Genomic DNA, 26,211 nt, shown 5'->3' with positions numbered 1-26,211 from the left:
TCAGAGCAACTCTGACCCCGACAATCATCGGCCCCTATGTCCCTTCCTCCGTGATCATTCACCCGATCCCAACCCTCCACATCAGCCGCTTCCCACTCCCAAGCAATCAATGGCCCTTTCCCCCAACCCCAATTATCAGCCCCTTCCCCCAGCCCCCACCCACAGTCAAAGCTGGCACCCACCTCCACTCTCCCCTAGCCCTTGCAGCTGCAAACAGCCATTGCCAGCGTCCCCACCTCCCCTGTACGCTCTGACCCATCACCTACATAGAAATAAATTTCACCCCCCAATCCCCCCCTTGCCCATGAGATTCCTACTTGGATCGACATTTTGGCATGGATTGGCAGTCCCATGGATAGCAGGTGTGGGATGAAGATCACCTCCAAAGTTTTGGCCTGAACTTCATTCTGTAGTGATGAATTCCACAGGCTCACCACTCTCCAGTGAAGAAATTTCTCCTCAGCTCTGTCCCAACAGGTCTACCTTATATCCTCAGATTGTGGCCCCTGGTTCTAGGCACTTCCAAGATTGAGAACATTCCTTTGTTTAATCCTCTTAGAATTTTATAGGTTTCTGTGAGATCCCTTCTCATTCTTATAAGCTCCAGTGAATACAATCCTAACCAACACAACCTCTCCTCATATGTCAATCCTGCCATCCTAGGAATCAGTCTGATTAACTCCCTCTATAGCCAGAACATCCTTCCTAAGGAGACCAAAACTGCACGCAGTAGTCCAAGTGTGGCCTCACCAAGACCCTATATAATTTAAGCAAGACATCTCTGTTCCTGTACGCGAATCCTGTCGCTATAAAGGCCAACATACCATTTGCCTTTTTTACTGCCTGCTGCACCTGCTTACCTTCAGTGACTGGTGTACGAGGACACCTAGGTCTTGTTGCACATTCCCTTCTCTTAATTTCTCCTCATAAAGATAATAACCTCTCTTCCTAGCTTTTGCTATCAAAGTAGATAACTTCACATTCATCCACATTATACTGCGTCTGACATAAGAACATAAGAACATAAGAAATAGGAGCAGGAGTAGGCCATCTAGCCCTTCGAGCCTGCCCCGCCATTCAATAAGATCATGGCTGATCTGTCGCTGCTCAGTTCCACTTTCCCGCTTTCTCCCCATAACCCTTAATCCCCTCTCTTATCAAAAACCCATCAACCCGCGTCTTAAAAATATTTAGCGAGGCAGCCTCCACCACTTCAACGGGCAGAGAATTCCAGAGATTCACCACCCTTTGAGTGAAGAAGTTCCTCCTCAACTCCGTTCTAAACCGCCCCCCTTTTATCTTGAGGCTGTGCCCCCTAGTCCTACTGTCTTTTTTGAGCGGGAAGAGTCTCTCCACCTCTATCCTATCCATCCCATTCATCATCTTATACATCTCAATGAGATCTCCCCTCATTCTTCTAAACTCTAACGAGTACAAGCCCAGTTTATTCAGCCTCTCCTCATAGCTCAACCCCCTCAACTCCGGTATCAGCCTAGTAAACCTCCTCTGCACTCCCTCCAAGGCCAAAATATCTTTGCGCAGGTGCAGCGCCCAAAACTGCACACAGTACTCCAGCTGCGGCCTCACCAATGCCCTATACAGCTGCAGCAAGACCTCCCTACTTGCCCACTCACTCACCTTCTCAAAATCTCACTGAAGTATCTCTGCATTCTCCTCACAGCTTACCCTCCCACCCAGCTTTTTGTCAGCTGCAAATTTGGGGATATTATATTTAGTTCCGTCATTGAAATCATTAATATATATTGTGAGTAGCTGAGCCCGCCTAATCTCCAGGATCCTTGGGGGACCCTTCCTCTGTAGCCTGACAGTAGCAGAGGGCACATGGCACTGGACTTACCTCCATGGACCACTCAGGGCCTGAGGCGCAAATTCAGGGGGATAGTTCACCATTGGCACTACCTAGGCGCGAGGCCTGAAATTGGGTCTTTAGGGGTCTAAGGGGTAGAATGGGGTTTCGTAGGGGAGAGGATATTTTTGTGCTAGTTGTTGTATTAGAATAACACTTAGTCCTATTCCCCAGCCGTTTCCATGGCCCCTTCCTAGTTCTTCACTTGTGTGGCCAGGTACTTGCCCACAATTAAAAAGGAGTCACTCAGTCACATGCACCCATGCTCTTTCTGAGCACCTTGATCCAAATAGGCTTGGAAACATGCTGCGAATCCCCTTCACCCACAGACAGTGGGGGGAATCTTCCATTTTTTTCCCAAGTGCTGGACCAAATGAGAAAGCTGGTTTGCAGCTTGCCAGTTGCACAGCTGGCTTTTTGTTCCATGTTTTCCAGCGCTTACTAAAGGCAAAAGCTGGAGGTGTGTCTCACTCTGTCCCGCTGGTGGGACACAGCCTGACAGAGCCAGCAGCGTCAGCTCTCCAGAGATCTCAAAAGGGCACTCTGATCATAATTAAATAAAAAATAGATACCCCAGAGGGATAGTGATCCAACATACAAACCCCTTCCCTCCACCCCCCCACCTAGGAACCCCTCTTCCTCCCCCCACCCCCACCCCTCCTGCACCTCCAGGGACCATCCTATCACATGGCCCCATGACACAAGGATCCTCCTCCCCCCCCATCACCACCACAGGAGAATGCCACATCCAGAACTCCCCAGCTGAAACCCTCTTCCCAGGACTGGCCCCCTGGCACTTTCCTGGGCAGGAACCTCATTGTGTCACTGGTGTGGTGGGCGGGGGAGTTGGGTGGGAGGGAGGGGAGGTGGAGGACAAACAGATTTCATGGAATTTTGTGCCCGTATTGCCATTTGCAATGAATGAGGGCAAAATTCCTTCCCGATGTTTTGAACTAGAGAGCCTCCAGAAAATATAAAGGAAACAAAAAACTTTGAGCTCACCCTTAAAAGGAAGAGATAATTTACCTCACAAGCAGCAAAAAAAGCTTCATCGTTGAGGAAAGTTATTTCATGCGCTGAATGTCGAGGTGATACCCAAAATATTGTATTACGCAATATTAAATTATTGAATTGCAAAACAGAAATTCCTCTTGAGACATTCCACTATGGCAGGATATAATGATAATTGGAAGGAGGCTGACTACTTGATTTATGCTTTTTGAATTGGATCATAGCATTGCTTTCATTTTATCCCTGTAGGTTTCGGAGCCTCACCACAGCCTTTTTCAGAGATGCTATGGGATTTTTATTGATCTTTGATCTAACGAGTCAACAGAGTTTTCTGAATGTGAGAAGCTGGATAAGTAAGTCATAATAATAATTCAGCTCTAATTGAAGCATTCTTCTGAGAGGTGGAGGTTTTACTGAGAACTTAACGTGAATAAACTTGTTTTTCTGCATTGGAGAGTTTCTAAAAAAAAGGCATGCGAACTCAGCAATGTTGCGTTTACAGAAGGCTTTCGGGCAATCAAAAATTTGTGACACTTTTATGAGTGTTTATTTATGATTGTCACAAGTAGCCTTGACACTACAATGAAGTTACTGTGAAAATCCCTGCGTCGTCACACTCCGGGTAAACTGAGAAAAAATTTAGCATGGCTAATGCACCTAACCAGCATGTCTTTCAGACTGTGGGAGGAAACTGGAGCACCTGGAAGAAACCCACACAGACACAGGGAGAGTGTGCAGACCCTGCACAGATAATGATCCACATCAGGGATTGAAATTGGATCCCTGGTACTGTGAGGCAGCTTTGCTAACCACTGTGCCACCGTGCTGCCCCTAATACTAATACTGTTCTAATACTTGTACTACCTTGGTTCATTGACTCATAATGTTTGGCCCCTGAATGGTAGCACAGTGGAGGGGTGGCACGGTAGCATAGTGGTTAACACTGCTGCTTCACAGCTCCAGGGACCCTGGTTCAATTCCCAGCTTGGGTCACTGTCTGTATGGAGTTTACACATTCTCCTCAGGTTTGCATGGGCTTCCTCCCACAGTCCAAAGATGTGCGGGTTAGGTTGATTGGCCATGGTAAAATTGCCCCTTAGTGAACTAGGATGCTTAGGTTAGAGGGATTAGCGGGTTAAATATGTGGGGGTAGGGCCCGGGTGGGATTGTGGTCGGTTCAGACTCAATGGGTCAAAGGGCCTCTTTCTGCACTGTGGGGTTCTATGATTCTGAACAATGATTTTCTTTTGTAGGAAAATGGACATGACTCTTATTAGTCATAGAATTATAGAATCATGCCGAGCAGAAGAGGCCCTTCGACCTATCGAGTCTGCACGGACACATTAGAAACACCTGAACTCCCATCTGGATAGGATAGAGGTGGAGAGACTCTTCCCGCTCAAAAAAGACAGTAGGACTAGGGGGCACAGCCTCAAGATAAAGGGGAGGCGGTTTAGAACGGAGTTGAGGAGGAACTTCTTCACTCAAAGGGTGGTGAATCTCTGGAATTCTCTGCCCGTTGAAGTGGTGGAGGCTGCCTCGCTAAATATTTTTAAGACGCGGGTTGATGGGTTCTTGATAAGAGAGGGGATTAAGGGTTATGGGGAGAGGGCGGGAAAGTGGAACTGAGCCACAACAGATCAGCCATGATCTTATTGAATGGCGGGGCAGGCTCGAAGGGCTAGATGGCCTACTCCTGCTCCTATTTCTTATGTTCTTATGTTCTTATGTAATCCCATCTGTCAGCACTTCACCCATAGTTCTGAATGTTATGCTGTGCCAAGCGTTCATCCAGATACTTTTTAAATGATGTGAGGCAACTGCCTCTACCACCCTCCCAGGCAGTGCATTCTAGACTGTCACCCAAAACAAAAATAAAGTTAAAGCTTATTTATTAATCTTAGACTTATATTAACGCTGCAATAAAGTTACTGTGACATTCCCCAATCGCCATCTGTTTGGGTCAATGCATCTAACCAGCATGTCTTTCAGAATGTGGGAGGAAACTGGAGCACTCAGAGGAAACCCATGCGGAAATGAGGAGAATGTGCAAACTCCACCCAGACAGTGACCCAAACTAGGACTCGAATCCAGGTCCCTAGTGCTGGGAAGCAGCAGTACTGACCGCTGTGCCACCATGCCACCCTCTTCCCTAAACCTCCTGCCGCTCACCCTGAACTTTTGTCCCCTCATGACTAACCCTTCAGCTAAGGGGAACAGCTGCTCTTTATCCATTGTCATCTGAATAAGGCTGCCAGTATTCAAATTAACAAAATGACATGCACAGACAAGTTGGTTAGTCACAAGGTTAGGTCCTGCCCTTGGATTGAAACTCATGCTACATTTGTCACATATCGCCAGCATTTCCTTGAGTTCTTACTTTCAACTGAAGATTTCCACTGTTGCTCTGAATGGTGTGGCAATCTTTAATCCGGAGAAAGACAAATAATTAAAATGGCTGTTAGCTACTGTTTAGAATGTAGTAACACTGACAAAAGGCAGTAGTTATTGCCCATCCCTAGTCTCCCTGAGGGTATTGAGTCAAGATGCCAGCGTTGGACTGGGGTAAACACAATAAGAAGTCTCACATCACAGTGAGACTTCTTACGGTATTGAGTTAAACGATATTAAACAGGAGTCATATCTAAGCCAGCCCAGGTAACTGGGGCAGCACCCTCCCCTGAAGGAGATTAAAAACCTGTTGGATTTGTCCAACCTTTTAAAATAAATTCCTTCCTGGTTATGGATGCCACCAGCAAGACTTTTTCGTTATTTATTGGCCATTCCTAGTCAGCTTTATGAAAGAGGTTGTTGGTTTTCTTTGAACGTCACAGCCATGTGGTGAAGGACAGTGCTGTTCAATAGGGAGTTCCAGGATTTTGGCCCAATGATGATTAAGGAATGGTCTATGATTTGGTGCGGAATACAAAGCACAGTAATTAGATAGAGAACCTGGTGAACTGGTGGGGCGTCAATAATCTCTTCCCCCAATGTCAACAAAATGAACAAGATGGTCATCGATTCCAGGAAGTGTAGAGGAGAACATGCCCCTGTCTACATCAATGGTGATGAAGTAGAAAGGATCGAGAGCTTCAAGATCCCCCCAATGCCAACACTATTGTTAAGAAAGCCCACCAACGCCTCTACTTTCTCAGAAGAATAAGGAAATTTGGCATGTCAGCTATGACTCTCATCAACCTTTACAGATGCACCATAAAAAGCATTCTTTCTGGTTGTATCACAGCTTGGTATGGCTCCTGCTCTGCAAGGAACTACAAAAGGTCATGAATGTAGCCCAATGCATCATGCAAACCAGCCTCCCATCCATTGACTCCGTCTATACTTCCAGCAGCTTCGGAGAAGGGGAGAAGGAAAGAAGAGGGTGCAGAATGTAGGGGTGATTCTCCCAAAAAAGTTCCAAGCGCTGAATTCGCAGAAAAAATGGTGTAAATCGCGATTGTTTTTTCAGTGGGAGTTCAAACTCGAATCTCCCACACTGTGTGCAATGCAGAGATCACAATCGTGAATATTATTAAAAGCTCAGGGGGCAAGGCCTATTTACACCAGGAACTCTGTGCATGCGCAGTGGCCCCGAACTGCCAGCCTGCATATTTCAGGCCAGCTCAATTGCTGGCCAACCCGGGAGCCCCCCCAGTGCTGCCCCATCAGCTCCCACCCTAACACCGTTCCCGGGCCAGCCCAGCTCTCCCCCTCCCACAGAAGCCCTGATCACCAGCCCCTCCAGCAATGATGATCCCCCAACTCCCAACCCAACAGACCATCCCCCCAACAGGAGGAAGACCCCCCCCCACCCCCAACAGTCCTCATTGATCCCTCATCTGCTTCCACCCCCGAACTGATCCCAATGTAGAGTGGCAGTGGGACCCCCAACCCCCACCGATTACTCCTTCGGTCCCACCTCCAGCTGGCCAGGCCCCTTGGCTCCACCGCTAGGCCACCCCACACATGGCTCTGCCACCTTGGCCCCATCCCCTTAGTACTGCCCTTATCCCTTGGACTACCCCCACCACTGCCCGATGCCCAGTTGGCTGTGCCAAGGTGCCCCCTGAGCTTGGGCACTTTTCCCCTCGGGCAGTGCCAGGGGGCACAGGCTGGCACTGCCAGGGTGCCCCTGCCCATGGGGCACCATCTCTCTGCTGCCCAATCTCTTGGGGGGGGTCCTGATTGCTCCCCCCTCATTCCAGCAGGGTTTCCCGCTCAGTCCCCGAAAGTGGGGAGCTAGTCTGAATGAAATTGCACTGGCGGGGTGGGAAATGCTATCAGGCCCAGAGAATTCAGTCCTGGGCCCGATAATCACATTTAAATCATATTAAAAATAGAATAAAATTACTTAGCTGGTTTCCTGCATGGTTCCGCCCGCACTGGATATCAGGCAGTGGGAGGCGCACGTGCATTGGAATGCGAATCAACACACGGGCACATCTCCTGAACCGGCCACCAAAAGGATTAGCAGGCCGGAATGGGAATATCACTCCCATCGTGTTTCGGTCACAGATACAGTGAAGAGAAAGATCAGCTTAATATATGGTAGACCATGCAAAAGACTGACAGCAGCAGGGAAGGAACTGTTCTTGAGTTGGTTGGTACGTGACCTCAGGCTTTTGTATCTTTTTCCCAATGGAAGATGGTGGAAGAGAGTAGATGGTCATTGCCTGACATTTGTTTAACACAAGTGTTTGTTGCCACTTAACCACCAATCCAAGATGTTGTCCAGGTCTTGCTGCATGCAACATTAACGGCTTTATTATCTGAGGAATTGCCATTGGAGATGAACGCTGCAATCGTTGGAGAACGTTTCTGCATTTGACCTTTGATGGAGGAAAATCTATTGGTGAAGCAATTGACAAAAGTTGAGCCTGGGCGACTATCCTAAGGAACTTCTGCAGTGATACCATTGGGCTGGGATGATTGCTTTGAACAAGGTACGACTGAAGCCAGTGGAAACTTTCTCAATGATGCCCACTGACTTCACTTCAGTGGAAGTTTTTGTTGCCTTGGTGGCAAGGGCACTCGTCAGAGGGGCCACTGAAATTTTCCAGTCAATTTGCAGACGCCCCGTGGCATTGGGAGCTCAGCAGATGCTTGGAGGCGACCACCAAGCAGCAGGCCAGTGGACCTCCACTTTCCAGGTTCATTTTGAGACCCCACTGCAGCCTCCATGCTTAGCCCGCCACAGCTACAGCTGCAGGGTGACCTGTGTGAGGGAACCCCTCCAGAATGGTGATCTGACAGCAGTGACATAGAATCATCGCATCTCTACAGTGCAGAAGGAGGCCATTCGGCCCATCAGACGTGCACTGACCCTGACAGAGCATCGCACCTGGGCCCTGTCCCCTTAACCCCATGTATTTTTCCCAGTAATCTCCCAACCTAAATATCTCAGGACACTAAGGGGCAATTTAGCATGGCCAGTCCACCTAACCTACATATCTTTGGACTGTGGGAACAAAGCTGAGCACCCGGAGGAAAGCCACACAGACACTGGGAGAATGTGTAAACTCCACTCAGTCATTGATGGCTGGAGTTGAACCTGGGTCCCTGGTGGGATGAGGCAGCAGTACTGACCACTGTGCTACCATGGCCAGGATTTTTCCATCCCATGACCCACCTTTTACTGGTCCATCAAATTCTCTGTCTCGCCCACCACAATTCCCACGGAATCAGAAAATCCTGGCCTGTGTACTTGCAAAAAGCTGCTGAGTGGGTGCCTCCCTTGTCCACCTGACTTTCAGGCTGCAGCTCCTTCGTCACTTTAGGACCTCCTGTTCATCCTCCAGTTTCCAGAGACCAACACTATCCTTAATTGTCTCTGGCTATTATTTAGCCAATCCTTACAAAGTCGTATCAGGGTTGGATTTTTGTCCTGAGGTGGGAGTTCTAATCCCCAGTGTAAATTTCTGTCCTTTGCACAGCATATTTTCTTAATTGGTTCTTTGAGTCACAGCTCTGTGGTATGGATAAGGTACAGCACCGTCAGACCCAACACCTTTTGATGTGAGATTGGTATAATTATATCTTTGGAAAACTTACAGCTCAACCTATCTTCAAATAGCTGAGTTAGGAGGAACTTATACTTTGCACCCAGGCTGCGTTCCTGTTGTCTGGTATGAATTGTTCTCCGATTGACTGGTGCTTCAACTGTTGACGTATCTGTGAGCTTAAACCTGACCATGTACTGAATAGCGATGTGTTTGTTCTGCCAGCAATTTTTTTCTCCCTGTGTGCGTTTATATTTGCATGAGTCAATCTGTATGGGGGCTTTTTGTTTTAACCAAAATCATTGACAGGAAATAGATTGGATTGACTGTCAGTTTTATATGCGACTGATTTCACTTTCTAATGAAATTAGAGGAATAAAAATCAGCTGTAATGTGAACCAAGCGGTTAATCCCATCACATCAATTTCCAGACACATGGGTTACATTAAAACGATCCCCATTTCTCACGGACTCCGTCTTTATTTACACCCTATTTGCCTTTGACTCAGAAGGTTGGACGTTCAAGTCTAATTTTAGAAATCCAGTACCGAACATTAAAGTGTTATTTACTGCTGGTGGAATATGCATCACTACAGGCACCAAGGTTCTAATAGCCAGTCAAACCACAGCCCCTTGCAATTCTGGTGACCGTTAATGATTCCTTAGAACTAGTCAGAGGAGAGTAGAATGTTGCTTGATGTCCCTGCTATCATTTATCCCTCAGTCAACACCATGGTATCCCCATTGTCTCATCATTCTCATCTTGGCTGCCTCACAGCACAAGGGAGCTGGGTTGAATCCTGGCCTTGGGTCACTATCTATGTGGAGTTTTCACATTCACCCGTGTCTGCGTGCTTTTCTCTGGATGCCCCAGTTTCCTCCCACAGCTCAAAAGTGTGTAGGTTAGATAGATTGTCAACACTAAATTGCTCCTTCGTGTCAGAAGATATATAGTTAGGGGGGAGGTTAGTGGGGTAAATACATGGGATAATGGGGTAAGCCTGGGTAAGAGTTGGTGCAGACGCAATGAGCGAATGGCCTCCTTCTACATGGTAGGGATTCTATGATGCTGTAGAAAGGGCACAGAGATAGGCCCTTTGGCCCATGCCGAACAAAATGGTCATCCAAGCTAACCCCATTTGCCTGCATTTGGCCCATATCCCTTTAAACCTTTCCTATCCATGTACATGTCCAAATGCCTTTTAAATGTTGTCAATGTCCTGCCTCAACCACTTCCTCTAGCAACTCATTCCACATATATATCACCCTCTGTGTAAAATTGTTGCTCCTCAGATTCATAAGAACATAAGAACATAAGAAACAGGAGCAGGAGTAGGCCATCTAGCCCTTCGAGCCTGCCCCGCCATTCAATAAGATCATGGCTGATCTGTCGTGGCTCAGTTCCACTTTCCCGCCCTCTCCCCATAACCCTTAATCCCCTCACTTATCAAGAACCCATCAACCCGCTTCTTAAAAATATTTAGCGAGGCAGCCTCCACCACTTCAACGGGCAGAGAATTCCAGAGATTCACCACCCTTTGAGTGAAGAAGTTCCACCTCAACTCCGTTCTAAACCGCCCCCCCTTTATCTTGAGGCTGTGCCCCCTAGTCCTACTGTCTTTTTTGAGCGGGAAGAGTCTCTCCACCTCTATCCTATCCATCCCATTCATCATCTTATACGTCTCAATGAGATCTCCCCTCATTCTTCTAAACTCTAACGAGTACAAGCCTAGTTTATTCAGCCTCTCCTCATAGCTCAATCCCCTCAACTCCGGTATCAGCCTAGTAAACCTCCTCTGCACTCCCTCCAGGGCCAAAATATCCTTGTGCAGATGCGGCGCCCAAAACTGCACACACTACTCCAGCTGCGGCCTCACCAATGCCCTATACAGCTGCAGCAAGACCTCCCTACTTTTATATTCAATCCCCCTCGCTATGAAGGCCAGCATCCCATTCGCCTTCCTGACCACCTGCTGCACCTGCAAGCTGGGTTTTTGCGACTCATGCACAAGGACCCCGAGGTTCCTCTGCACCGTCGCCTGCTGCAGTTTTTCGCCACGTAAGTAATAGTCCTTCCTACCATTCTTCCTACCAAAGTGGACCACCTCACACTTGCCAACATTAAATTCCATTTGCCATTTCCTGGCCCATTCGCCCAGCCTATCTAGATCCTTCTGCAGACTCTCCACACCCTCCGCACAATTTGCCTTTCCCCCAATCTTGGTGTCATCAGCAAATTTCGACACCCTACACTCGGTTCCCTCCTCCAGATCATCTATATAAATGGTAAATAGCTGAGGCCCCAGCACCGACCCCTGGGGCACCCCACTAGTCACCAACCGCCAATCCGAATAGCACCCATTGACCCCCACTCTCTGCCTCCTATTTGACAACCAATCCTCTATCCACGCTAACACCCTACCCCCAACTCCATGTCCCCTGACCTTCTGCAATAACCTCTTGTGAGGTACCTTGTCAAACGCCTTCTGAAAATCCAGAAAGACCACATCCACCGGCTCTCCTCTATCCACTGCCCTAGACACATCCTCATAGAACTCCAGTAAATTTGTCAGACACGACTTCCCTTTAATGAAACCGTGTTGCGTCTGCCCTATCAAGCAATTCCCTTCAAGATGCCTCGCAATTTCCTCCTTAATGACGGATTCTAACATTTTACCTACCACAGACGTTAAACTAACCGGCCTATAATTCCCCGCCTTTTGCCTGGCACCCTTCTTAAACAACGGCGTAACATTAGCCGTTTTCCAATCTTCCGGCACTTCCCCGGAATCCAGCGACGTCTGGAAAATAACCACCAAGGCATCCACTATCACCTCCGCCATTTCTTTCAGAACCCTTGGATGCATTCCATCCGGTCCTGGGGACTTGTCCACAATCAGCCCCTCCAGTCTGTCGAGCACCACCTCTCTAGTAACAGTAATGTCATTAAGACCCTCCAGTCCTACCACCTTTCCATCGCTAACGCCCGGCAAATTATTCACGTCCTCCTCCGTGAAGACAGAAACAAAAAAGTTATTCAAGACCTTAGCCATATCCCCATCCCCTACCACTAGCTCCCCTTAATTCCCATTAATTTTTTCCGCTCTTAACTTAAACCTATGCCCTCTAGTTCTTAATTCCCCAATCCTGGGAAAAAGACTAAGCACATTCACTCTATCTATGCTCTCATGATCTCACACACCTCTATAAGATCACCTCTCACTCTTCTACGCTCCAAAGAGAAAAGCCTGTCCAATCTCTCCCTGTAACTCAGTCCCTTGAGTCCTGGTAACATCCTTGTTTGTCTCTCCTGCATTCTCTCCAGATTAAAAACATCTTTCCTATGGCAAGGCGACCAAAACTGAGCACAATGTGCCAGGTGCAGCCTCACCAATGTCCTGTACAACTGCAATATAACTTCCCAACTTCTATGCTCAATGCCCTGACTGATGAAGGCCAACATGCCGAAAGCCGTATTCACTGCCCTATCTAGCTGTGACTGTACCTTAAGAGGACCATGCACTCCAAGATCTCTCTGTTCCACAATATTCCTTAAGGTCCTACCATTCTTCGCGGAAGTCCTGCCTTGATTTAAGTTTCCAAAATGCAACACCTCACACTTATCTGTATTGAACTCCATTTGCTACTTCTCGGCCCATTTATGTTAACATTTGTGAGATCTTGCTATGTTCTAATGTACTGTTGTATTTACCCAAGAAACAACACAACTGGAAATGACAATTTATTGTATACAAGGACATTCCTGACCGATATAGTAAGGCAGTATTGAAATGCAGAAACATCTCTTAGTTGACTATCCCAACATATTAAATATTCTAAGGAACACCACCGGAGTGGCCATTCATCTATTGGTTATTTGATCTGGCATTTGATCTGATCTGGCATCTAGTTCCACCTTGACCTATCTCCTCTAGGTCCCAAGGACTTCTGAAGACTCAGAACTCTTGCAATACAAACTCCATGTCCCCTTTCTCTTTACCAATGGTCTGATTGGAACAAGCAATGGCTTAACTCCCAAGCTCCCGATCCAGAATCTCTGACATAAGATTGGCAACCAATCTACCTCCTAAAGTTACAATGGGACTGAATTGGAAGGATCATGGGACCCCAACTCTAATGCTTTTTCCTTTGTGCTGCTTTTTTATTTTGATTTGATTTATTATAGTCTGGGATGCAGTGAAAAGTATTGCTTCTTGGGTGCTCTACAGACAAAACATATCATTCATAGAGTATATAGAGGTGAAAGAAAGGAGACAGTGCAAAACGTAGTGTTGCAGTTGCAGGTTGGATGAAAAGAAAGATCAGCTCATATATGGTAGGTTCATTCAAAAGCCTGATGGCTGCAAGGAAGAAGCAGCCCTTTAGTCGGTTGGTACATGTTCTCAGAACTTTGCACGTTTTTCCTGGTGGAAGAAGGTGGAAGAGAGTATGTCTGGGGTGCGTAGGGTCCTTGATTATGCTGGCTGCTTTTCCAAGGCAGCAGGAAGTGTAGGTGGACTCAATGGGTGGGAAGCTGGTTTGCGTGCTGGATTGGGCTCTGTCCATGACTTTTTCTAGTTTCTAGCAGTCTTGATCAGAGAGCAGGAGCCAAACCAAGCTGTGATAGATCCAGAAAGGATGCTTTCTATGGTGCATCAAAAATTGACGTGAACTTTATGTAGAATGAGGAAATCTCATGACAGGAAATATGAGCTAATTGTTGGCTTAGGGGCTGCTTTTCCTCATGGTTTCCTCATGAGTATGCCTAATGTACATGAATGTTTACCTTGGAGGTATTTGATAGAAACATCTGCTAGAATTTCCTTACTGAAAAGGTCCTGAATGCTGGGACCATTGCCAAGCCGTGTTACAGGTGTGACAAGCAATGGCCATGTCATTGATGCAGCATCCAGTGTGACTTTATGGAAGCAGCCAGTTAGCAGGGTATCTCCACATTTACTGTCCAATTAGGGAGAGCAGATGGATATTACATGCAAGAGAGCCTATCAGAGCAAACAGCAACCCTAGTAAGAATGGCAAAGCTGAAGTGAATGGAGGTGCCATAAGGTGGAGGCACGCGGCTAGCCCTGAAACTGGCAGACATATCCTCACAGCCAAATCTGTCAGGTGGGTCCACCTGCAAGGAAACACTACTACTTGAAAGCTGTTGACCACAGATGTGCTGAATGAAACCTAAATGCTGATTTAAAGAGAACACTACAGATTCATCTCATGCCGTTCTGACCTCCTGCTGTGCTCTTGTCTCATAGTAACATAGAAACTAGAAGCAGGAATAGGCCATTTGGTCCTTTAGCCTGCAAAACCATTCATTTTGATCATGGCTGATCATCGAATTCAATATCCTGAATTCTCCCCTTCCTCGCCCTCCTCCCATATCCCTTGACCTCTTTAGCCCCAAAAGCTATACCCAATTTCTTCTTGAAACCTGACAATGTTTTGGCCTCAACTACATTCTGTGGTAGTAAATTCCACACATTCACCACCCTCTCCTCACCTCAGTTCTAAAGGGTTTTCTGAGTTCCATGAACCTCCAGCAAATTGCCATTGTCCAAGGAAGATGCTGGTGCTGTAATGGCCCTAATTGGCTTCCAGCCACTGAGTGCATTGCTATTCAGTCGTGCAGCACAGGCGTGGGAAAGGTGTTTGAATGTGGGGAGATATCGGGAAGCCAGCCTGATGTATTCTTCACCTCCCCCACACCCCACCCACCCCACCCCCCACCAGCTTTGCACCCTCCAAATTCATCTCCAAGGGAAAATTTCCCTCACTAATTTTGAGACCTATGCCCCGTGACTGGTGGAGAATTGTAAGGAAAAATGACAGTGGGCACACGACTCAATAGCCACATCTGGATCCATAATTAAAAACGAGGGCACTTGAGGCTGGAGGGACACAGCCAGCTGTGACTTGTGCTCTTTCACTGAGCATTATTATTATGTTGTTTCCCTGTAATGGACAATTTGGCTCTAATACTCTTAAAAAAGTCCTTTGAAGATGTATTTTGGAACAGCAATTTTATCATTTCACCAAAATAACTTCAATCAGTAAATAAGGTAATGGTGCACTTTAACAATTATGTAACTGTCTAAATATGAGAGAATTTTCAGCAATTGCTTTTCTTCCACCCTTTAGGGGCTGGGAGTTTTCTTTTACCCTCTGCTGAAATACCATTCACTGCAGTCAGAGTGGGGAATCCCAGCCATAGAAGAGGCCAGAGAATTCAGCCTATATTTTCTAAATTGAATCTGAGGACACGTTAGCACAGCAAAGTTACCAATTTGCAAATTATAAGTTGCTCTATGTGGTGAGGCTAAATTTGAACAATTATGTTTTAACAGTTGCATATAAGCATAACAAATGCAAAACAAGTGTTCATACGATTGCCACAGATTAAGCAAATACAGAGACCATGGGGCAATCTTATAAAAAGAATTCTAAGTACAAAAGGAATGTGAGAACAGGAGAATTTTGGATCTGTTTTTTTGGCGAATCCAAATCTCACATTTTATGCACTACTGCATAAAAGATCCTAAAATCTGTTTCCCGCCTGTAGGGGAAGTGGGTGGGGCTTAACTTGCAAGAAAGCTGACTGATAACAGCAGAGGGTGCAATTATGCATGCCTCTGCTGTGAGAGCAGCAGGAACCTGTCACAGAGTCTCTGCGGCTCTCAGCTGGCCTCCATAGCCCAGCACACCCACTCTCCCTGTACTACCACGGGGCCCCACAGCTGATTACGAGCCTTTCAGGCCAGGCCAATAGACCTACACCCTGCACACCCTATCTCAGCCAAACCGTTCAATCTTCCACCCCCACCCCAACAGACACTGTGCAGAGCGGCAGCAGTGGCCCCCCCACACACACAGATAGCACCTGCAGAGTGCGCAGTGGTTCCTCCCTCCCCACTGTTGACTGCCCTGCCCCCAGTCTGGTCCAGCTTCCCCCTCTGCCCATGCCTTTTTGGCACTGCCCAGTGCATTACAATAAATCAGCACTACAATTAATATAAATAATTTGTTCAGTCTTTCACCAGAAATTGGCATGATTGTGCTGAATATCCAGTGCCGGTAACATTGTGAGAGGCAAAAAATCAGGCATGATTTCTTGACTCTCTTGCGATCTTACCCGCTTGCCCCACCCATCAGCCAGCAAGGCATGACATTAAGACTGCCCCTTCCATGGGCAGGATTCTCCAGTCTTGTTCCCACTGCTGCTGCCAGTAAGAACTGAAAATTTGCCTCTCAGCCAAACTCTCTTCACTGCTGGAGACTGGAGAATCCAGTTATGAACGAGGTTGGAGAATTCCAGCTCATTTATGCAAAACAATACTCTTCAAGAAGGTCAGATTTTTGTATTGCTATCTATGTGACCTACTAGTCAACTCTGAAATAATTGTAACAGATTTTTCAGTACAATGTGCTGTAGGAATAGCTTGATCTTTAATGGTAGCTTCATATTTTCTTGCAGATGCCCTGCTTTTCCTCCATATGGAAAATACTGACTGTTTTTCATTCTTGGGATGAGGGTTGCCTATCCATAATTGCCTTTAAAAAGATAGTGATGAGCTGCCTTCTTGAACTGCTTGCACTCCATGTGGTGTAGGTACATCCACAGTGCTGCTGGGAAGGGAATTCCAGGATTTTGACCCTACAACAGTAAAGGGATGACGATATAGTTCCAACTGAGGATGGCACATGGCATGGAAGGGAATGTGTAGTTAGTGATACTACCTTGCATCTGCTGCCCTTATCCTTGTAAATGGTAGAGGTCACTGGTTTGGAAGGAGTTGTCGAAGGAGCTTTGGTGAGTTGCTGCAATGCATCTTATGGATGGTACACACTGCTACCACAGTGCGTCGGTGCTGAAGAATGTGAATGTTTAAGTTGATGGATGGGGCGTCAATCAAGGGAGCTGCATTGTCCTGGATGGTGTCAAGCTTTTTCAGTGTTGTTGGAGTTTCTCTCATCTACATAAATGGAAAAGTTTCCATCACATTGCTGATTTAAGCCAATGGTGGAGAGGAATGTTGGTGGGTGGGTGTGAGGGTGGAGGGTGGGGTGGGAGCGGAGGGAGAGACTAGTTGTTCAGGAGGTGAGTTACTCACTGCAGAATTCCCAGTCTCTGGCCTGCTTTTGTGGCCATATTATTTATATAGGTGGTCCAGTTCAGTTTTCTTGTCAATGATACGGAAATTCTTTTAGAAATCAGTTTTAAGGCAGGAGTCACGGTTTTTGATAAGTCAATTCTAACCAAATCTTAAATGTTACTAAATGTTCTACATGTTCTACATCATGTGCCCTTCAATCCATGTTGTAGCAATAGCAGTGCTGTACTACTGTGTTTTAGTTAATAATAACAATAATAGAAATGTTCTGGCTATTTCTCTCTAGTGCATTGGTTATTACTTGGACATTTAGCAGACGCCATTATTCCAACCAGCTTTACACTATGTAATGCTCTACCTCATTTATTCATGAGACATATTCCAACAGGGGAGGTTAAAAATTGGGATAGTTGTGGATGAACTGGGATGAAGATTCTTCTGGGAACATTGTTCTCCTGGGGACACAATACCATGCCTGGGGACTGACTCCAAAAGGACATGTGCTCAATGTATAATTTGGTATATTTATAAGTGGAGGTACAAATAATGTGGAAGAATGCTTGATGCCTCACGTTCTGGTCCAGCGATTCCTCATTCTCTGAATTTAGCTCACCCCCACATACAAGGCTCCACTTGCTGACTCTTGGCTTCTCTGTGTCCAGGTTTGATTTGTAGATTTGATTCCCTTGTTAGCTTGAAATTCCTGGATTGTTTGCTGCCACCTCCAGTCTGTTTGACTTTCTATTCATTTTTCAACTATTTGTTTCCTTCAGGTCAGCTTCAAGCAAATGCATATTGTGAAAATCCTGATGTGGTTTTAATTGGAAACAAAGTGGACTTGGCTGACCAGAGAGAAGTACAGGAGCATCAAGCCAAAGAACTGGCAGACAAATACGGGTAAATGTTTAGTCACATAACTTATACCACTTCTATCAATAAAATGTTTACTCACAAAAGAGTTTTAAATATCTATCTTCTGTAATTGCCCAGCCAGAGTGGTTTTTGTGAATCAGTAATTTAGGACTTTAACTCTGGGTGGGTTTTTAGGCTAACAAAGTGAATTAAAAACGTAACCGCTGTTGCAGAAAGAAGGCTTGAGCTATCTTCACTCCCGGGCCATATTTAAATTCTATTGGCGGACTTACCACTTTTAAAGTTTATTAGCCACAAGTAAGGCTTAACACTGCAATGAAGTTAATGTGAAATTCCCTGAGTCGACACAGTCCAGCACCTGTTCAGGTCAATACACCTAACCAGTATGTCTTTCAGAATGTGGGAACAAACCGGAACACACAGAGGAAATCCAAGCAGACGAGGGGAGAACATGCAAACTCCATATGAACAGTGACCCAAGCCAGAAATCGAACTCGGATCCCTGGCACTGTGAAGCAGCTGTGCTAACCAGTGTGCTACTATGCCACCCCACTTATTCCAGTGGGGATGGGAAACAGCCGAAAATTGCATGCAGTGTAATGTTGGCACAATATGCAAGGTGGCTGGATTGGGTCGTGGTGCTTGTGTCTGGGTCTTGTGTTCTGGAAAGTGGAGGTGGAAGATGGAATCAGAGTGGAGAAAGCCTAAGCTTGCATTGTGGAGCACTTGTGTTCCTTCTAGCTCTGTAAGGAGGGCATGAAAAATGTAGCTGTTTTGATTCTCTTTTGGCCCTGACCCTCTGAACCCCTGTCTTAACCCAGCAGGTTTCTCCAGCAGTTTCCATTGGGGAAATATTGTGTGACTGGTTTTTGGAGGCTTAAAAGCAGAACACCTGGCTTCAAAATTAGAGAAGGCGCATGGAGCTGGTGCAGAGGGAGAGGGGATAGGGCAGCAAGGGGACATTTCAGATGGATAAACAAGGGGCTAAACCAAATTTTAAAAGAATGAAAATCCTAATGTGGTGCATATAATGTTCCCTATAAAATGTAGATTTTCTGCTCAGTCTAATGAAGTATGTGCAACTGCACAGATGTATTATTTATCATAGCAATATTTGCATGCTCCCATATAGGCTTGCTGCACATTCACATACCTGCACCGCTTTGTGGGTGCATTCGATGTACATGATTTCTAACAATGGGGATTATAGAAACATAGAAGATAGGAGCAGAAAGAGGCCATTTGATCCTTCGGGCCTGCTCCGCCATTCATTACGATCATGGCTGATCATCCAACTCAAGAGTCTAATCCTGCTTTTCCCCCATAACCTTTGACCCCATTCTCCCCAAGTGCTATATCCAGCCACCTCTTGAATACATTCAGTGTTTTGGCATCAACTACTTGCTGTGATAATGAATTCCACAGGCTCACCAGTCTTTGGATGAAGAAATGTCTCTTCACCTCCGTCCTCACAATATGACCCCTGGTCTTGGACTCCCCCACCATTGGGAATATCCTCCCTGCATCTACCCTGTCTAGTCCTGTTAGAATTTTATACGTCTGTATGAGATTCCCTCCTCATTCCTCTGAACTCCAGTGAAAACAATCCTAACCTAGTCAATCTCTCCTCATACATCAGTCTTGCCATCCCTGGAATCAGCCTGATAAACCTTCGCTGCATTCCCTCGGGACATCCTTCTTCAGAAAAGGAGACCAAAACTGCACACAATACTCTAGTGCGGCTTCACCAGGGCCATGTATAATTACAACAACACATCCCTGCCCTGGACTCGAAACCTCTTGCAATGAAGGCCAACATGCCATTTGCCTTCTTTTCTGCTGCACCTGCATGCTTACATTCAGTGACTCATGCACGTGCACACCCAGATCCTTCTGCACTCTCCCCTCTCCCAATTTACAGCCGTTCAGGTAGTAATCTGCCTTCCTTTTTTGCTTCCAAAGTGAATAACCGCACACTTATCCAAATTATACTGCATCTGCCATTGATTAGCCCACTCACCCAACCTGTCCAGATCGTTCTGAAGGACCTCTGCATCCTCGTCACAGTTCACCCTCCCACCCAACTTGGTACATCTGCAAACTTTGAGATGTTGAAGTTTGTTCCCTTATCCAAATCATTAATATATATTGTGAATAGCTGGGGTTCCAGCACTGATCTCTGTGGCACTCCCCTAGTTACTGTTTGCCAATTTGAAAAGCATCCATTAATTCATACTTTTTGTTTCCTCTCTGCCACCCAGTTTTCTATTCATCTCAATCCCATGCGCTTTAATCTTGCACGATAATCTCTTGTGCGGGACTTTGTCAAACGCTTTCTGCAAGTCCAAATATACCACATCGATTGGTTCCCTCTTGTCAACTCTACTAGTTACATCTTCAAAGAATTCCAACAGATTTGTCAAGCGTGATTTCCTCTTCATAAATCCATGCTGACTCTGTCTGATCCTGCCACTGCTTTCTAAATGCCCTGCTATAAAGTCCTTGGTAATGGATTTGAGAATTTTCCCCACTGCAAATGTTACTGGACTATAATTCCCTGTTTTCTCTCTACCTTCCTTTTTGAATATTGGAGTGATATTCGCTACTCTCCAATCTGAAGGACTGTTCCAGAATCTATAGAATTCTGGAAGATGACCACTTATGCATCTACTATTACTAGAGCTACTTTCTTAAAAACCCTGGGATGTAGATTATCAGGCCCTGGGGATTTATCTGCCTTCAATCCCATCAATTTTCCCAGCACCCTTTCTCTACTAATATTGATCTCCCTCAGTTCTTCCCTCTCACTAAATCTTGTATCCTCCAATATTTCTGTTATCTGATTTGTGTCCTCTTTTGTGAAGACAGAACCAAAGTATGTATTCAGTTGCTCAGCCATTTCTTTGTCCTCTATTATACATTCTCCCTATTCTGTCTGTAGGGGACCTACATTTGTCTTCACCAACCTCTTTCTCTTCACATATCTGTATAAACTCTTAGTGTCAGTCTTTATATTTCCTGCAAGCTTACTGTTGTATGGTATTTTCCCCTTCTTAATCAATCCCTTGGTTCTTCTTTGCTGAATAGTAAACTGCTCCCAATCCTGAGGCTATTGTTTTTCTTGGCCAATTTGTGTGCTTCTTCCTTAGACCGGATACTCTCTCTAATTTCCTTTGTAAGCCATGGATTGGCCTTCTTTCCCATTTTGCTTTTGTGCCAGTCAGGAATATACAGTTGCTGCAGTTCCCCCATGCATTCCTTGAATGTTTGCCATTGCTTATCCACTGTCATTCCTTTAAGTAACTCTCCCCAGTCTATCAAGACCAACTCACATCTCATATCCTCATAGTTTCCTTTATTAAGATTCAGCACTCTAGTCTCTGAATCAATCACTTCACTCTCCATCCTGATAAAAAATTCTACATGTTATGGTTGCTCATCCCCAAGGGATCTGACCCAGCACGTTTAGAAGAATGAGGGGAGATCTCATTGAGACTTATAAGATGATGAATGGGATGGATAGGATAGAGGTGGAGAGACTCTTCCCGCTCAAAAAAGACAGTAGGACTAGGGGGCACAGCCTCAAGATAAAAGGGGGGCGGTTTAGAACGGAGTTGAGGAGGAACTTCTTCACTCAAAGGGTGGTGAATCTCTGGAATTCTCTGCCCGTTGAAGTGGTGGAGGCTGCCTCGCTAAATATTTTTAAGACGCGGGTTGATGGGTTTTTGATAAGAGAGGGGATTAAGGGTTATGGGGAGAAAGCGGGAAAGTGGAACTGAGCAGCGACAGATCAGCCATGATCTTATTGAATGGCGGGGCAGGCTCGAAGGGCTAGATGGCCTACTCCTGCTCCTATTTCTTATGTTCTTATGTTCTTATGTAATGATTCCCTTCTCTTTGCAAAGTACCCAGTCTAAGATGCTGCTTTCTAGTTAATTCCTCCACATGTTGGTCAAGAAAACCATCCCGTATACACTCCAGGGATTCCTCCTCTACGGCATTTTGGCTAATTTGATTTGCCCAATCTATATGCAGATTAAAATCACCGATGATCAACGATATTTCCTTATCACACGCATCTCTAATTTCATGTTTAATGCCAATCCCAACATCACCACTGTAGTTTGGGAGTCTGTATATGACACTTGCTAATACTTTTGCCCCTTGGTTTTCTCAACTCCACCCAGACAGACTCCACATTGTCAGAGCTGATATCTCACTATTGTGTTAATTTTCTCTTTAACCAGCAGTGCCACTCCACCACCTTTTCCTTTATGCCTGTCCTTCCTAAATGCTGAATACCCTGTAACATTCAATTCCCACCCCTGGTCACCCTGCAGCCATGTCTCAGTAATCCCAATTATTTTGTACCTGTTTACATCTATCTGCGCAATTAGTTCATCCACTTTATTGAAAATGTTCCATGCTTTAAGGCACTGAGCATTTAAATTTGTATTTTTAACATTGTTTGCCTTGCTGCCAATATTTTTCTCTATAGCCCTGTTTGAACTTTTGTCCTTGGTTTCTCTGCCTATCACTTTTCTGTCTTTTGTTTTTGTCCTTGTTCCCTCCTTCTCTGACTCCTTACATAGGTTCCCATCCCCCTGGCATATTAGTTTAAACCCTCCCTAACTGCTCTAGCAAACAGTCCCTCTAGGATATCCGTTCCAGTCCTGCCCAGGTGTAACCCATCCAATTTGTACAGGTCCCACCTCCCCCCGAATCAGTCCCAATGCCCCAGGAATTGGAAACCATCCCCCTGACACCATCTCTTCAGCCACATATTTATCCAATATATCCTGTCATCTCTATTCTGACTAGTACGTCGCACCAGTAGTAATTCTGAGATCACTACCTTTGAGGTCCGATTTCTTAACTTTCTTCCCAGCTCCCTGTATTTTGCTTTTAGGACTTCACCCTTTTTTTTAACCTATGTCATTTGTACCGATGCATATTATGACCACTGGCTGTTCGCCCTCCCCCTCCAGAATGTCCTGCAGCCGCTCCAAGACATCCTTGATCCCAGCACCAGGGAGGCAATTTACCATCTTGGAGTCTCGTTTGCGGCCACAGAGACACCTGTCTATTCACCTTACAATTAAATGCCCTATAACTATTGCACTGGCACAATTTGCACCCCTCCCATCTGCATCAGAACCAACTGTGATGCAATGAATTTGGCTGCTGCTGCTTTCCCCAGAGAGGTCATTCCCCTCAACAGTATCCAAAGCGGTATATCTGTTTTGCAGGGCAATGGCCACAGGAGATTTCTGCACTACCTGCCTATCTCTCTTGCTCTGTCTGGTGGTCACCCATTCCCTTCCTGCCTGCAGAGTCTGAGCCTGCGGTGTGACCACCTCTCTCTATACATGCTATCCACGATACTCTCTGACTCGCGGATACTCCAGCTGCTGCTCCAGCTCTGAAACTCAAGCTTCCAGGAGCTGTAGTTGGAGGCACTTCCTGCAGACATGGTGACCCCAGGGGACTGGAACTGTCCCCAGCCTGCCACATGGAGCAAGAGGAGCAAACCATGGGTTGGAGCTTTCCTATCCTGTATTATTTCCTATCCTTTAAATTAGACTTTTGAAAAATGTTTTGTTTCTGATAATATCCAATTCTCTCGGGCTGTTCTTTTCCTCTCCTCGTTACTGCCGAGCATAATCCTTACAAACTATAACCACAGAAATTACACAGAAACACTATTGTAGAGTACAACAACAACAACAGCCACAATGCTAAGAGAAAAAAGAAAAGAGAAAACTCTTACCAGTCACCAGCCAATCACTTTTCGGCTGGCTGTGATGGCACGATTCAATTTCTTTCTTGCTCTCACTTGCCCTCGAGTCTCCCTCGCAGATCCACCTCTCCCAAAGATGAGCACCTCTTTCCCCTCGGCGCTGAATTCCCACTCATCTCCAAATTCCTGATGCCCGCAGTCTGGCTGAAACTTGCTCCAACTGTAGCCTACCTCCCATTGGCGTGCGCAGGCTCATTGATTATAACAAACATTATTCATCATCTGCACCATAGAATCCCTACAGTACAGAAGGAGGTCATTCAGCCCATTGAATCTGTACCAACAACTATCCCAAACAGGCCCTATTTTTACCCTGCTAATCTCCTTGAAACTAAGGGGCAATTTAGCATGGCCAATCCACCTAACCCACACATCTTTGGACTGTGTGAGGAAACCAGAGCACTTGGAGGAAATCCACACAGATGCAGGGAGAACGTGCAAACTCCATATTGTCACCCAAGATCGGAATTGAACCCAGACCCCTGGCCCTGTGAGGCAGCAGTGATAACCACTGTGCCATCATGCCGCCCTTCCAGAGGCCCCCGGTTCCATCTTTAGGTGATAAATACTGCTGGATGGAGAAATAACAAGAACCATTCACATTGGACTGAGTGCATTTAGTTTCATAGAAAACAAAAAACCATCTCCTGTTCTTTCCTTGTAGGATTCCATACTTTGAAACGAGTGCGGCCACTGGTGACAGCATTGATGAAGCTATACTTGCATTGCTGGACTTAATAATGAAACGCATGGAGCAGTCTGTCGACAAGAGTCAAATACCTGATTCAATCAATGGAGGATCAGCCCAAAAACTTGAAGCTGCTGACCCAAAGGAGAAAAAGTGTGCCTGCTAGAAAATCCATTCGCCAGAGATAAAGAGTTTTTTTTGCATGTGTAAATGCTTTCTCCAGAAAGTTTATTTTCCTATTTCATTGGGGTTTTTTTGTCGTTTTTTTTTTCTTGGCCACCTTTAGTTGTAACTGCAGGATATTATTGTGGATGGGACTGTTTGAGTGTTGCAGAAAGTGCCTCCAAGATGAAAGGTTCCATTTGGAAAGTTTGACTTGTGGAAGTATACCTCAGTACAGCAGCTTATTTGCACCAGCCAAATTAACAGCATTAAGCTGCTTCCAGCCAAATATTGATGCTGCCTCATGGTTACACGACAAGTGAAAGAAATTTGATTTCTCTCAAGAGAAGAATAGGTCATCCACTATAAAGGTAAAAGTAACATTTACACTTAAATGAAGTGTTTGAGAAAGTATCCATAAAAAAGCATTGGCAATCTTAATTGAATTAATAATCTTAATTGCCTCTCTTTCAAGAGATATTTTTTAATATAATACTTTCTTTTGAAGTATAATCTTAGTTGTTTTTTATCCCCCCAATAAACTTTTGCTGATCTTAGGCTTCAATTTCCCCCAGAGCTTTGAAGATGGTAAAAATGATTTTAGTCTAATTTATAATCTTACACCTCATTGTCTATGTATTACTAATACAACAAAGAAAATATTTCAAAGTGTTTCCATTCAATGTGGTGTTAATTTATAAATCTGCATCTGTGAGACTTCTATCTAAAGAGCAAGGCATGACAACCATTGTACACACAGTATAGTAAATAGCCAGTTTCATCCTGTGATCGGTTTTCAACATTCAACTGCATGTGCTGGCTGCTTGTCTTAGAGAATTTACAACACGTCGTTAACTGAAAGCAGCCATGTTTCTAAAAGTAAAACATCATTTCAATATTCTGAATGTAAACTGCACAACGCATTGACACCCAAACTGGGTGGAACTCATTAGAAGTACTAGGTGGATTTCTGAAGCCAGTGAAGCCGGAGGAGGGGAGACATGGGGGAGGTAGGGGGTGATGTGTTAGGTTGGGAGGGGGTGGGGAATGTGTTGGGGTGGGGGATGTAGGAGTGGTTTGGGTTGGGGGGTGCGGTGTGTAGGGGTGGTGTGGAGGGGTGTGTTGGGTTGGGGATATGTGGGAGTATGGGTGGTGTATTAGGTTGAGGTGTAATGGGTTGGGGGAATGGGGAGTGGAAGGGGATGTGGAGGGTGGTAGGGGGTGTCTTGGGTTGGGGCAGTGGAGGGGGGGGTTGGGGGAATGTTGAGTTGGGAGGGTGATGGGGGTATTGGGTTGGGGGTGAGGGGAGGTGTAGCGGAGATGGGAGGTGAGTTGGGCTGGGGGAGATGTGGGGTGGGATGTAGGCGGTTGTGTTGGTTTGGGGTGGAGGAGTGAAATTGCTGAAAATGGTGTCAGGCCAAGATGCTGATATGATTCCTCCCCCTCCTGGCTTTCCAAAGGTTAGGGGAACAGTGGGGAAACCCTGTGGCTGAAGCAGGAAACCAATTAAATCATAGAGTGTCTACAGTGCAGAAGGAGGCCATTCGGCCCATCAAGTCTGCACTGACCACAATCCCACCCAGACCCTATCCCCATGACCCCATGCATTTACCCTAGCTAGACCTCCCCCCTCCGACATTAAGGGGCAATTTAGCATGGCCAATCCAACTGACACGTATATCTTTGGA

The 26,211-nt window shown here is 45.8% G+C and overlaps 1 protein-coding gene across 4 annotated transcripts in view; it reads left to right on the top strand.

Moving 5' to 3' along the window:
* rab27b (RAB27B, member RAS oncogene family) overlaps nt 1–25,199 on the top strand; it is a 152,231-nt gene extending 127,032 nt beyond the window's left edge. For all 4 annotated transcript variants that reach the window (XM_080197843.1, XM_080197853.1, XM_080197869.1 and 1 more), the window contains 3 exons: nt 3,128–3,231; nt 17,774–17,897; nt 24,338–25,199. In XM_080197843.1, the coding sequence (XP_080053969.1) occupies nt 3,128–3,231; nt 17,774–17,897; nt 24,338–24,527 (418 nt within the window). In that variant the 3' untranslated portion in view covers nt 24,528–25,199. The remainder of the gene's footprint in view (nt 1–3,127; nt 3,232–17,773; nt 17,898–24,337) is intronic.
* The last annotated feature ends 1,012 nt before the right edge of the window (nt 25,200–26,211 follow it).

The sequence above is a fragment of the Carcharhinus amblyrhynchos genome, chromosome 1, assembly GCF_965287045.1.
Source record: "Carcharhinus amblyrhynchos chromosome 1, sCarAmb.v2.hapA, whole genome shotgun sequence".
Classification (NCBI taxonomy): Eukaryota; Metazoa; Chordata; class Chondrichthyes; order Carcharhiniformes; family Carcharhinidae; genus Carcharhinus; species Carcharhinus amblyrhynchos.
This window is presented reverse-complemented; position numbering and strand designations above follow the sequence as displayed.